The 12951-nt window shown below is 37.9% G+C and overlaps 1 protein-coding gene across 1 annotated transcript in view; it reads right to left on the reverse strand.

The window, feature by feature from the left end:
* Window positions 1-1554: 1554 nt before the first annotated feature.
* The window catches only part of LOC120464258 (dysbindin), a 37356-nt gene continuing 25959 nt past the window's right edge, over window positions 1555-12951 (reverse strand). The window contains exons 2-4 of the mRNA XM_039653636.2: window positions 11387-11536; window positions 8371-8514; window positions 1555-3212 (exon numbers count right to left, since the gene is read on the reverse strand). Coding sequence (XP_039509570.2) covers window positions 2950-3212; window positions 8371-8514; window positions 11387-11536 — 557 coding nt within the window. The 3' untranslated portion in view covers window positions 1555-2949. The remainder of the gene's footprint in view (window positions 3213-8370; window positions 8515-11386; window positions 11537-12951) is intronic.

The raw sequence follows: 12951 nt of genomic DNA on the forward strand, positions 1-12951 counted from the left end.
TATTTTAATTAATTATTTTAACAAGAGGCCAAAATTCATTTTTTTAAAGATCACATCCGTTTAAGACGAATGTAAAATATTCATGTTGACTCAATTAAAAAAAATTTGGTGAACCAAATTTTTAAAAGATTACATTGATTACATTTAATGAAATTAAGCTGCAATCACTTCTATGAAGGATTGTGTCGTATATGCTCATTTTAATTAATGAAATTGAACAAAAAAAATTAAATCATTTTTTTGAGTGTGTAGCGTCTTCCAGATGGGAGTACTACAAACAGATCATGAAAGGGATGAGTACTGTCCTTAATGATAAACAGAGTATTGCTTCCCGTGCTGCCCCGCAAAAGACTGGGGACAGGGAAAGCACTCTGAGGGGTAAGACAGATCTGAGGACTGCAGATTCTTTTATTATCATTTGCTAGATTGACGCCCCAGTACATTCCTTTGGACATGACAACAAAGAGCAGTCGCATTGTCAGACTGAAACAGGATGGAACATGCTGTCACTCTTTACTAGTACTAGTACTCTAACAGCTAAATGAGCAGTCTTAGATGAATTAGAATAATTTGGAAAATTTGGCATTCTCTTGCTTTTGTTAACTTAATTCCACACATTCAGGCAAATGACTGAGCACTACTATTGGGTAGGATGTTGCAAAAATATTATGCTTTCATGGATTTCATATGTTAAAGTCACAATGAAACATCCTAGACACCACTGACTAAATTTGTTACTCATGATCGATAGAACATTTTTATCTAAAGGCTTCGGTGTGAAACATATAATTGTCTGGTTACAGTTTAGAAAGCTACTACAGATAGCCTTTAGTTTCATGACTGATAATAGTCCATAAGTATTGTGGGACAAATGACTAGACCTACCTTAACAAAAACCTTTACTGTAGCCGTATTATTTAGCAATTTTGATTACTAATAGAGACTAGTAGAATATAACAATACGACATGAGAAAGTGCGTCCATAAGACCATTTCACAAGATGTAAACAACACTGGTCCAGAAGCACTTCCTGTTTCAGTTTGTAACTGTTTTCTTTATTTCACATGTAAAGAAAACATCTTAAAGATGTTTGTTTAACTTTTTGATTCAGTTTTAAATGTTCTGTTGGTTGTATTTTATCCCAGCTTTTATGTAGTGTTAAAAAACTGAAACAGGAACTGCAGCTGGACCAGTGTTGTTTACATCTTGTGAAATGGTCTATACACTGATTGTCTCTATCACTCTGTCTCCTCTCCACCAATAAGCTGGTGTGTGGTGGGCGTTCTGGTGTAGTATGGCTGCCGTCGCATCATCCAGGTGGATGTTGTACATTGATGGTGGTTAAAAAGAGTTTTCCCCTTCCATATGTAAAACGCTTTGAGTAGCCAGAAAAGCACTACATAAATATAATCAATTTTTATTATTATACTCTTGGCTGCGGTAAAGATATCACAGTGGGGTTAACCTCAGACCTGCATATTTTTCAATCAGTTTCTTCACTCATTTGGAAATATGAGAAACAGTTAAATAATAAATAATTAAATACCAACACTCTTTATTTGGCATTTGGCTTTATTTTGATAGCAAAGCATAAGGTGTTGTGGACATCAGAGAGGAAGACATCCTCAGCACATTATAAAAAAAAAATAAAAATAAATTATTTAACCAAGACATTATCAACGTAAACACCCAACAGGTCTTTTAGGTCTCACAAAAACTGTCAAGAATGGGTCATATTTCACTCCCAATGAAAAGAAATAAAAAAATAATAATAATTTGCTTAAAGAAAATGAAGTCTATCAGTGCATGTTACATAATGGGTTGTGCATGACATGACTGTGAGTTCATAGTACCCAGGTTACATTTTGGGTGGTTATGGGTCTATTCACCATCCTCTCGCCCCAACCTTATTCTTTACTCTCTTGAATAAGAAAGGCAATCTATTAAAATAAAATTAATACCAATTAAGATGTTTTGCACATTATTTTCATAACAAATAAGCATTTCCTCTTAAATTCTCATTAACAATTTATTATACTGTTATTTGAACACCATGTTAGTATTTTTTGCATTGCCTTTTATGTCGGTTTAAAAAACAAACATTTTTTATTGTTCTAACAAAAAAAATAAAATAAAAATACAGTAATAAATTAATGAGAATCACCATTAAGATTTTTTTCATTAAGAACACAAATTACAAAAAAAAGAGGAAAGAATGGGAAAAAAGTAGAGCACGACCTTGGTGCTAACAATGTCAAGATCATGGTTTGATTCCCAGGTAATGCATGAACTGATAAAATGCATATCTTCAATGCAATAGACACTTTGGATAAAAGTGTATACCAAATGCATAAATGTAAAATAATGCCAAATACAAAAACAAAAAAACAAAAAAACTTATACAGATAGTTCTACCAAAAATGACAATTATGAAATGATTCCTTGTGAAATTATGAAACCCAAAATGAAAAATGTAACATGCCTTTTAATGGTCAAAATAAGAGGCTTAATTTTCTCTATGTTTTGTTTTCTTTTGATATTTGTGGTGAAATGTTTGTGTGAGACTCACCTCAACAGTTTTAGTCTCTCATTTTTGGCTGTGGGCACCCCTGTTTGCATTTAGTGTCTCTACTGAACAGCACCAATCTTTGTAAAAAAGAATTGCAACATATTTGTGGTATGTATGTGGTGTCAATAAACCTGCAGCTATTTTTTTCCTCAAAAGAGCCAATGATACAGTTAAACGATAAGACGCAAATGACAATACAACTATGCAGGTCTGTCAAAGTGTGACACTCCCTGTGTGGCGTAATAGGAGCTTTGTATGCGTTACATTTCGCAACGTTCATGAAGGTCTTCGGTAGATTGACATAGCTGAAACTACTCAACCCAACCCTAAAACAGTCTCAACCCCAAACCCAAACCGTCAGTAATAAATGGCAAGGCAGGTTATAATGAGAGGTCAGAGGTCAGGGACGTTTCATTGTTGCCTGTGGGCACCCCTGTTTGCAACAGGCTCTCTTCATGCACGTCTTCATCATCTGATTGGACGACGGGAGTGTTTGATCCGTCCTCATTGGAGGCCTGACTGTCACAGGTGGAGTTTGAAGAGGTTGACAACATACGTGTTTTGATCTCACAAGGGTCAGAAATTCTCAAGGACACGTCATTTCTCCGCAATCCTTCTTCTTTTAAGTCAGTGTGACCAAGAGCTGGAGAACAAATGTATAATTAGTTAACTCTCGAATTCTATGGAATTTTACAAGATTTTTGCTCAGATCTGAGCCACATGGATTCAACATATGAGTGACTGTTTCTTTTGACACTTCATTGTTATTTGGTTACCAATAAAAGGGTTTTACTAGAAAGCATTCCTTTTTGGTGCTGTAAGCGATCTTTATTTAACAACACATAGAAAATGTTCTTACCACCTGTGATCTGAGAAATGACACCTGTCTCTGTAAAAGCCTTAAGCCCTGTTCACACGGACAGTGTTTAAATAGCTGGGATTGTTTAAATTGCTGCCCCCCCATCCTTCCCCACCCTACCTTACCCTACCCACCCTGTGCAATTGCACTGATCAATTTCTTTGGGACAGGGTTCGCACTTAAGTGGTTTGACGAAAGCAAATTGTGTTTGCTAGTGGGTGTTTCAACTTGACTGCAGTATGCAGCTGTATGAGGCAAATCATTGTCTATACTTCAGTGCTCACTGCATTACATCACTGTTTTTTTTTGTTTGTTTGTTTTTTGCATATAGTTGATCTTATTTCATTGTTGGTCTCTATCAATCATTTAGCCAGAAATCTTCAGAATCAGTCGTATGTCTAACAGATGTATATGGCACATAATAGACACATGTAAAAGGGTCCTATGTTCATAGGGCCCTGTGTCCCCCAGTTTTTTTTTATGGTAAATAAGAAATACAAATGAAAAGGTTCCTATTTTCTATATACATCAACACACACCTGCCAAATGTGTGTGGATTTCAGCAGTGGTGTGTAACGCAATCATTCCTCCTAGCCAATTTGGTCGTTTGAATTATATATATATAATGTATGTATGGTCCTGTTCAAGACAATCTCCCAAAACTCCAAACTGAATGTCAGAATGGGAAAGAAAGGTGATTTAAGCAATTTTGAGTGTGGCATGGTTGTTGGTGCCAGACAGGCCGGTTTGTGTATTTCACAATCTACTCAGTTACTGGGATTTTCATGCACAACCATTTTTAGGGTTTACAAAGAATAGTGTGAAAAGGGAAAAACATCCAGTATGCGGCAGTCCTGTGGGTGAAAATGCCTTGTTGATGCTAGAGGTCAGAGGAGAATGGGCCGACTGATTCAAGCTGATAGAAGAGCAACTTTGACTGAAATAACCACTCGTTACAACCGAGGTATGCAGCATTTGTGCAAGAAGCATTTGTGAAGCCACAACACGCACAACCTTGAGGCAGACGGGCAACAACAGCAGAAGACCCCACAGAGTACCACTCATCTCCACTACAAATAGGAAAAAGAGGCTACAATTTGCAAGAGCTCGCCAAAATTGGACAGTTGAAGACTGGAAAAATGTTGCCTGGTCTGATGAGTCTCGATTTCTGTTGAGACATTCAGACCCCATTTACACCTGGTATTAAAGTGCGATCTGTATCCACATAAGTTATCCGGATAATAAAAAACGCATGTTAATGCAAGGTGTAAATGCGTTGTGATCGGATCGTGATCGGATCTGCCTGACCACATCTGAAGGTAGTCTGGCTCGCATTGTGTCCGGATCTTTACTAGGTGTAAACGCAATCTGGTTGTTGAAACCACATATGTATATGTTTTCTCCTCCCAAAAATGCAAAAAATAAACGAGTGAGAGCTTGTTATACAGGCAATATGTCATGTTATAGTCAGATATGACGGCGCTACTGCGACACGCATCATCCATCACCGCAGATGAGCAGCTGAGCGTCTATTCATCGAGCCAACGTGCAAACATCGCAAATAAAAGTGAAAGTAAGTCACAGACGCTTAACACACAATCATCTTCAAGTAAAGAAACAAAATTATCTTACCAGCGCTGTTGCCACTCTCTTACTGATGTCTTTGATTTGGAAATTAGCTGATGATCAACGAAATGCAGCTCATATCTGTTGCTTTTGGTGGCGTGCAATCCATTAAATCTGCATATAACGCGGGAGTTTAAAGGGTTAGTTCACCCAAAAATGAAAATTAAGTCATTAATTACTCACCCCCATGCTGTACCAACCCCGTAAGACCTTCGTTCGTCTTCGGAACACAAATGAAGATATTTTTGATTAAATTTGAGAGCTGTATAACTACCACATTGGCTCCTAAGGGACTGCCTCTTGACGGCCCAGAAAGTCAATGAAGAAAATGTTTAACTAGTGACTACCGTGGCTCAACTATATGTTTATCAAGCGACGCAAATACTTTTTGTGCGAAAAAACAAACAAAAATAACGAGTTTATTCGACTATTTCTTTTCTTCCTTGTAGGCCAGAACGAGACTTCCTTATAGATTTCCACGACGCATGCGCGAGATTTGCGATCTGCTTACACAAGCACTACTTCAGATCGCAATTCTCGCGCATGCGTCGTGGAAATCTATAAGGAAGTCTCGTTCTGGCCTACAAGGAAGAAAAGAAATAGTCGAATAAACTCGTTATTTTTGTTTGTTTTTTCGCACAAAAAGTATTCGCGTCGCTTGATAAACATATAGTTGAGCCACGGTAGTCACTTGGGATATTTAAACATTTTCTTCATTGACTTTCTGGGCCGTCAAGAGGCAGTCCCTTAGGAGCCAATGTGGTAGTTATACAGCTCTCAAATTTAATCAAAAATATCTTCATTTGTGTTCCGAAGACGAACGAAGGTCTTACGGGGTTGGTACAGCATGGTGGTGAGTAATTAATGACTTAATTTTCATTTTTGGGTGAACTAACCCTTTAAGATCGGATTTATATATCCGTTTTGCAAAAACACATTTATGTGGCCAGGTGTAAATGGAATCGGTACTTATTATCCGGATAACTTATCTGGATAAAGATCGCATTTTAATACCAGGTGTAAATGGGGTCTCAGATGGTAGATTCAGAATTTGGCATAAACAGAACGAGAACATGGATCCATCATGCCTTGTTACCACTGTGCAGGCTGGTGGTGGTGGTGTAATGGTGTGGGGGATGTTTTCTTGGCACACTTTAGGCCCCTTAGTGCCAATTGGGCAGTGTTTAAATGCCACAGCCTACCTGGGCATTGTTTCTGACCATGTCAATCCCTTTATGGCCACCATGTCCCCATCCTCTGATGGCTACTTCCAGCAGGATAATACACCATGTCACAAAGCTCGAATCACTTCAAATTAGCATGACAATGAGTTCACTGTACTAAAATGGCCCCCAGTCACCAGATCTCAACCCAATAGAGCATCTTTGGGATGTGGTGGAAGAGGAGCTTCGTGCCCTGGATGTGCATCCCACAAATCTCCATCAACTGCAAGATGCTATCCTATAAATATGGGCCAACATTTAGAAAGAATGCTTTCAGCACCTTGTTGAATCAATGCCATGTAGAATTAAGGCAGTTCTGAAGGTGAAAGGGGGTCAAAAACAGTATTAATATGGAGTTCCTAATAATCCGTTAGGTGAGTGTATATAAACATGTTTCAGTAGTAGTCTTTTAAAAAGGCATCTGAAATAATAAAATGTAGTGTTGTCCGAAATATAGATTTTTCGACACTGAAATATCTGAAACACTTCCAATACTCATTTCCCTTAGAACAGATACACAATACCAGTTGCCCTTTCTTGTTCTCTCATCTCTCCTACAGCGAGTTGACACACAAACCCGCCTCCCCTTACTCACATTTGCTCCGGATGAATATTGTTGGTGTAACAAGGCTTGAATTTCAGCATGGGATTGTGCATATTGGGCATAATTTTATTCATTACCCAGTCCTTCCAGAACAATGCAGAGTTTCTTTGTGATTGTTGCAGTTTTCTGTTTCACAGCATTGCCAAATGGCTTTCAATATAAAAGGCCTAAAGTTGAGGAAACTAAACAAATGGTTGGAGTGATGGAATCTTTCTTATGTTAGAGTTAGAAGTTTATTATTAGGGCTCTGGGAAAATGAGTCTTTTAATGAATTAATTAAAAGGTTTACTTAATGTCTGTTAACAGACCATTGAACTGGGGAACAGGACATAGGAACATATTTTGTTCATTATGAGTCATATACATTTGGGGAACATAAGACCCTGTGAACATACAGTAGGTATGCTTCCAAAATCGTCAACTCTCATTGAAAATGAGGTTGTTTTGTTGTTGGCATGCTACTTTGAATATAGCACAAACCCTGTGTAATTGCATTGATCAATGAAATTGTGTGGGGCAGGGTTCGCACTTAACTGGTTTGACAAAAACAAATCACGTTTGCTAGTGTGTTTCAACTCGACTGCAGTGTGCAGCTGTATGAGGCAAATCATTGTCTATACTTCAGTGCTCACTGCATTGCACATATTGTGCATCATTTTATTCATTACAACCAAATGAATACTCACACCCAAAGTGTGCGTTCTTTTTCCCTGCTTATTGCACTTAAACAGTCAAAGACACACACAAGAAAAAGTCCAAATATGACATCTCTCATTGAAAATGAGGTTGCTTGCTTTGTTGTTGGCATGCTACTCCGAATTTCTCAAAAGTTGCTATATTTGTTTTGTATAGCAACACACTCATAACAATTCCTAACTATTTATGTTTTGAGGATTTGGCTGCTAATTCGGATAAGTTTGTACTAATTCATTAGTACATTTTCATCCAATCTGCTTATGGTTTACAAGCGGTGTAGGTGTGGACCTGTATGCTTATTGTCTAACAATTGTATGTTTCCATGTGAATTACTTCATACAAATTAATTTGAAATCACGACATCACTTCCTTAAATTGTCAAGTTTTCCCATGAGAGTTTTCTCAGGTTGGCAAATTATATTAATCCACAATGCCACTCTGTATTACATTGGAAAAAAATATGATCTTTTTTGGTAGTAACTATCACTTTGAGCACTATTTAGATATATGAAAAGACTACTTTGTGTACTACAGGGAACTTTGCACCACTACTGCAATTTGCTGCAACAAAGCAACCAGAAGATTTCAATTGCAGGTGTCATGAGCAACATAGACTGATGGCAATGCAGTGAAGTAGTTCTACTTAAAGCAAATACCAAATGGGAATGCACACAGTGGAGCCTATGTCACCTGATACAGTTAGATATTGCAGTCAAGCATCACCTAGCCATACAGAAACTTGTCGACCCACAATCAGTGTGAACGGCCATTTAGACTGGTGTGAAGTTTATACCTGGAAGAGGAGATGTCAGTGCTCCTTCCTCTCCACTGGCACTGAAGAAGACATCCAAGGTCTCCTGATCAGAGATGTCCATAAGATCCATCTGTTCTAGCATATCAACGTTCACCTCCATTGATGAGATGCTTCCTAAAGGAGCTGCAATTGGAGGGTCAGACACATCATGTGAGATGAAAAGAAAATGATTAGATGTGAATGTGGCATTAATGGCTACTTATAATCTTCTTGAAAGTAGGTTTCATCTATATCATCTTTTTTTTATCTTTTCTTTTATTTCCTATATTCCCCTTATCCCTTGTCATAGTCTTAGATAGTTAAAGGTGCCATCTGTAAAAAAATTGAGGTTAAAATATCCCAAAAACGAGCTACACGCATCAAAAGAATGAGAAGAAATAAGGTTGATGATGTCATTAAAAAAATGACAAGTTACAGTGCTGCCGAGATATTAACCTGAATTAGCATGCTAAATTACTAGCCTCGGCCCGGCAGGTGTCGTAATACCAGTTTCGGCCATGGGAGACGGTATGTGGGCGGGCAACATAACCACCAGCCAAACTGCAATACATGAATAACGCACGGCTTGTGGGTGTACTTGAACCTGATGAAGTACAGTCCAATACTACATTTCAGTTCAGGGAAAGTTCGTGTTCTTTTACCATTAGCCAGTAGAGATGATCGGTTCACGTGCGCTAGGGATCTGTGGTGTAACATTTACAAGCGCCAAAACTGTATTGTTTGAATTGCGTAATAAAATTGACAGAATCTGAGAGCTGAGATTTTTTTATCTATATATCATAACTAATCTGCTATGTCTAGTCTGTCGGTCTCCGTGTCCTTTTCTGTGCGTGACAAAATTTATGTGTGGCGTGAGAGTGTGTGAAGTGTCAATTGCGTGTCTCGCAGGTGAATTCGTGAGAGTTGACAGCTCTGAATGGCGCTAGCTTGGTCAACATCAGCGAATGCTGTCTTATGAAATGTAAATGTAATATGAACAAAACGAATACTGTAAAACTTCAAAGCCTGTGCTTTTATTTGTATTTGAGACAGTAGTCTATGAGACGGTCTTTATCACTTAGTGTTGAGATGTTGTTCATTGAGTCTCTAATCTCTAAAAATCTCCAAATGCTCCACATGAAACTGCGATCTTCCAACCTTTTACTATCGTGTTAATTGATTTTATTAATATGCGGGAGGGAGAGAGAGCAAGACAGCACTCGCTCCTGTTGTTTGAAGACATGAGAGTGCAGGCAGCCGAGGCACAACTCACTTTCTAGAGGTACACTGCCCCCATCTGGTATGGAATATGGAGTATGATTTGATTTTTTTTGCCAGATGGCACCTTTAAACGACTTACTCCAGACCAGTAGGTGGCGCAAATGTCTTAAATTAAAGATTGTGGTCTTTCAACCTTTAAAGGAGAACTCCGGCGAACAATGAACCTTTGGTCTAATAAAACATCGCATCGGTACCTAGTCAACCGTTCTCTGAGATTTGTTTTCATGATAATCGAATGTAAAGAGTTTTATCTCTAAAAACTGTTTAGCGTATAATGCTAGTAATGGGGGCATTGACTAAGTAAAAAGAAATCGCTAGTTTATACCACTAACAAGGCTTAAAATAGCCCCACACTAACGCAGTAACATAATGAGGCTCCATACATGCAAAACGAAGCATTGAGAACTTTGTAAGTGTACAGACCATTTAATAAGAAGAAACTTTATGAAGACAGTTCACTTCGCGTATACAGACAGGAGCCATCTTAAAAAATAGTCTCGATAAGTCGATCCCCGAACGCCGTCAGAAGTTCGCTGAACTTCAGATCACTCAGCATGACGTTCGTGGTTTGACATTCGATTAACATTCGATTATCATGAAAACAAATCTCAGAGAACGGTTGACTGTGTACCGATGTTTTATTAGACCAAAGGTTCATTGTTCGCCGGACTTCTCCTTTAAGTGGATTTTGCTATAGACCCTATACACCAGAGAAACGTGGGCGCCGTCATCTGTAGAATACTGTCTTTGAACTTTCGTTTTTGCGGTCGCTCTGTATATTTCTATGGCATCGCTGTCAAGGACTAATTAGCTGGTGAAGTGGATTTACTTATTGTAGAGTTAACAAAAGTTATCATGAGCATTGTAATGTTTATCATAAGCATTGTAAAGCAGATGTCTTAACAAATGTCGACCGGGATTTTTTTTTACGAGCAGTTCATTCATACCTATGCAAGATCGCTGTGAAAATACAGACAGGAAGTCAAAAGACAACGAGCATAGAGCTGAAAAGGGGCGGGGCTACATAAGGTCTATAATGTGTGATATTGATCTATTAATATTGTGTGTGTGTACCTGGTATTTCCTATGTTATGGGGAACAAATGCTCCCACAAGTATAGAAATACCAGTAATTTCTTAGCTCATGGGGACATTTCTTTGGTCCCAGTGAGGTATAAATTTAATACTGTATAAAGATTTTTTGTGATGGCTAGGTTTACTGTAGGACAATAGAATATACAGTTTGTACCGTATAAAAATTATTGTCTAAGGAAAGTCCCCTTTAAACATGGAAAAATGTGTGTGTGTGTGTGTGTGTGTGTGTGTGTGTGTGTGTGAGAGAGAAAGAGAGAGAGAGAGAGAGAGAGAGAGAGAGAGAGAGAGAGAGAGAGAGAGAGAGAGAGAGAGAGAGAGAGAGAGAGAGAGAGAGAGAGAGAGAGAGAGACATGATAATTCCAGTTCTTACTGTTTGAAGCTAACACAACTAACTTATGACTATAACATGACTCCATATCTACTTACAGATCTTGGTATAATCTTAAAATTGATGACATTTGTTGATCTTCAAGCTGTCACTCAGGCAGAGATATTTTACCTGAAGACTTTCCAAAATTTACCTGAAGACTTTGTATAGTCTAATGTATCTGTTTTAAATGAAAAATTTAAGGCCCAAAATTATATTCTATTATTATTTTTCAAACGAAAAGTCGCCCATATATGTGCATGTTCAAACTCACGTCTCTTATAATCTATCTGCAGGTGTGCAGAGGAGAGGTAGACATCCACATCGTGTTGAAACACCTCCTCAAAGAATCGTTGTCTCTCTCTCAGCCTCATTTGCTGGGCCGACTCTGTGTCCGGGACTCTCTGTGCATGTTCTGTCTCCGCTATCAGCAAAAACAGGGACAGTATAGTTTCAGTCATATGTTACATCAACACCCATTAACAGTACATTTGCTTATTTTCTACATTTTAAGCAACAGTTAGTTCTGCAATTCTTCTAATGGACAAGCTGCACTCTAAAACCTTCATTAAAAAACAAAACAAAAAAAACCCCAACAACAATCCACCAGCAGGGGGCATAAGTTACTTCAAGTCTCTATACACTTTTTGTATGTTTGTTTTGTGTCTCAATACATTGAGCTCTAATTTGTTTTTGACCGTTAGTTCAGAGCAATAATTAGAGTTGTGTGCTTCTAATAAAATTCGGAGTGGATCACAGTTTTTGTGTGCCTTGTTTACTTCAGCCTATAGCCTAAATGAAAGCAAAAAAGCCTTGAAAGAACACTATGTGCTAAGACAAAATAAACATTTGTGGAAAGTATGAGAGTGTTACAGACATAATATGAACATTTTGTATCAGTTTGTTCAGAATGACTGATGAGTCAGAGGACTGATAAGCATTCTTTACTTAAGCCTTATTTGACAAGCTGGAATGAATGTATATAGGTAGTGGGGTGTATTAGGCTCTTAAGTAGATTATTCCTATTAAATATAGGACATCATGCAAACGTTTATTTGTGCGTCTGTTTTATAGACACAAAATAGCAAACAAATTGTCCCCAGAGTACTTTTAAAACCTTCAAAGGGAATAAAGTCACTAAATAATCTCAAAACAAAAAAAGTTTTATTTGAAACGCCATGCTGTATTTATTTATAACTTGGAGTGCGATGTAAACACATATACTAAACCACTGTACTGCCATGCCATAATACTTTCTCGAACAAGCAGTAATCAATGCAGTATTGTTTTGATAATCATATGAAACATGTTTTACCATATGTTTTTGACAGTAATTTTGGCTGGCTAAGAAAACTGACCTTTGACCTGGAAGCAGAGATATTAGTCACCGGTCTATATACGGAGTCCTCTCAACGTGTGTTAGCATACACAACTATCTCGAAATAGACAATATGAGTCATCACCCTGAACCCAGAAACTAAGCAATTCAAAACATAAACATCCAGTTCTAGGTAAAGCAATGCTGGAAAACTTCAGTTTCCATCAGATGCAGTTGTATAAACATTTAATAGAGGTAGTATTTAGAGTGCATTCATTATGCTTTTTTTTATTATTGCATACGTTTTTACATTACACACAAGCAACAATTATGGGTTGTCAGTATGACATGTTCAGCCTAACATTTGTGTTTCACTGTCCTTGAAAAGCGACACGGGGCAAGTATCAGCTCAACTGAAATAACAGCCCTAAAGCTTGCACCACAGCTATAAAGTGTTAGAGAATGGCATTCTTTTTCCAAGTCACAAGTCATTAATACATCCAGCCTCACAGCGACAGTGT

The sequence above is a fragment of the Pimephales promelas genome, chromosome 21 (genome assembly GCF_988280905.1).
Source record: "Pimephales promelas chromosome 21, fPimPro1.hap1.1, whole genome shotgun sequence".
NCBI lineage: Eukaryota > Metazoa > Chordata > Actinopteri > Cypriniformes > Leuciscidae > Pimephales > Pimephales promelas.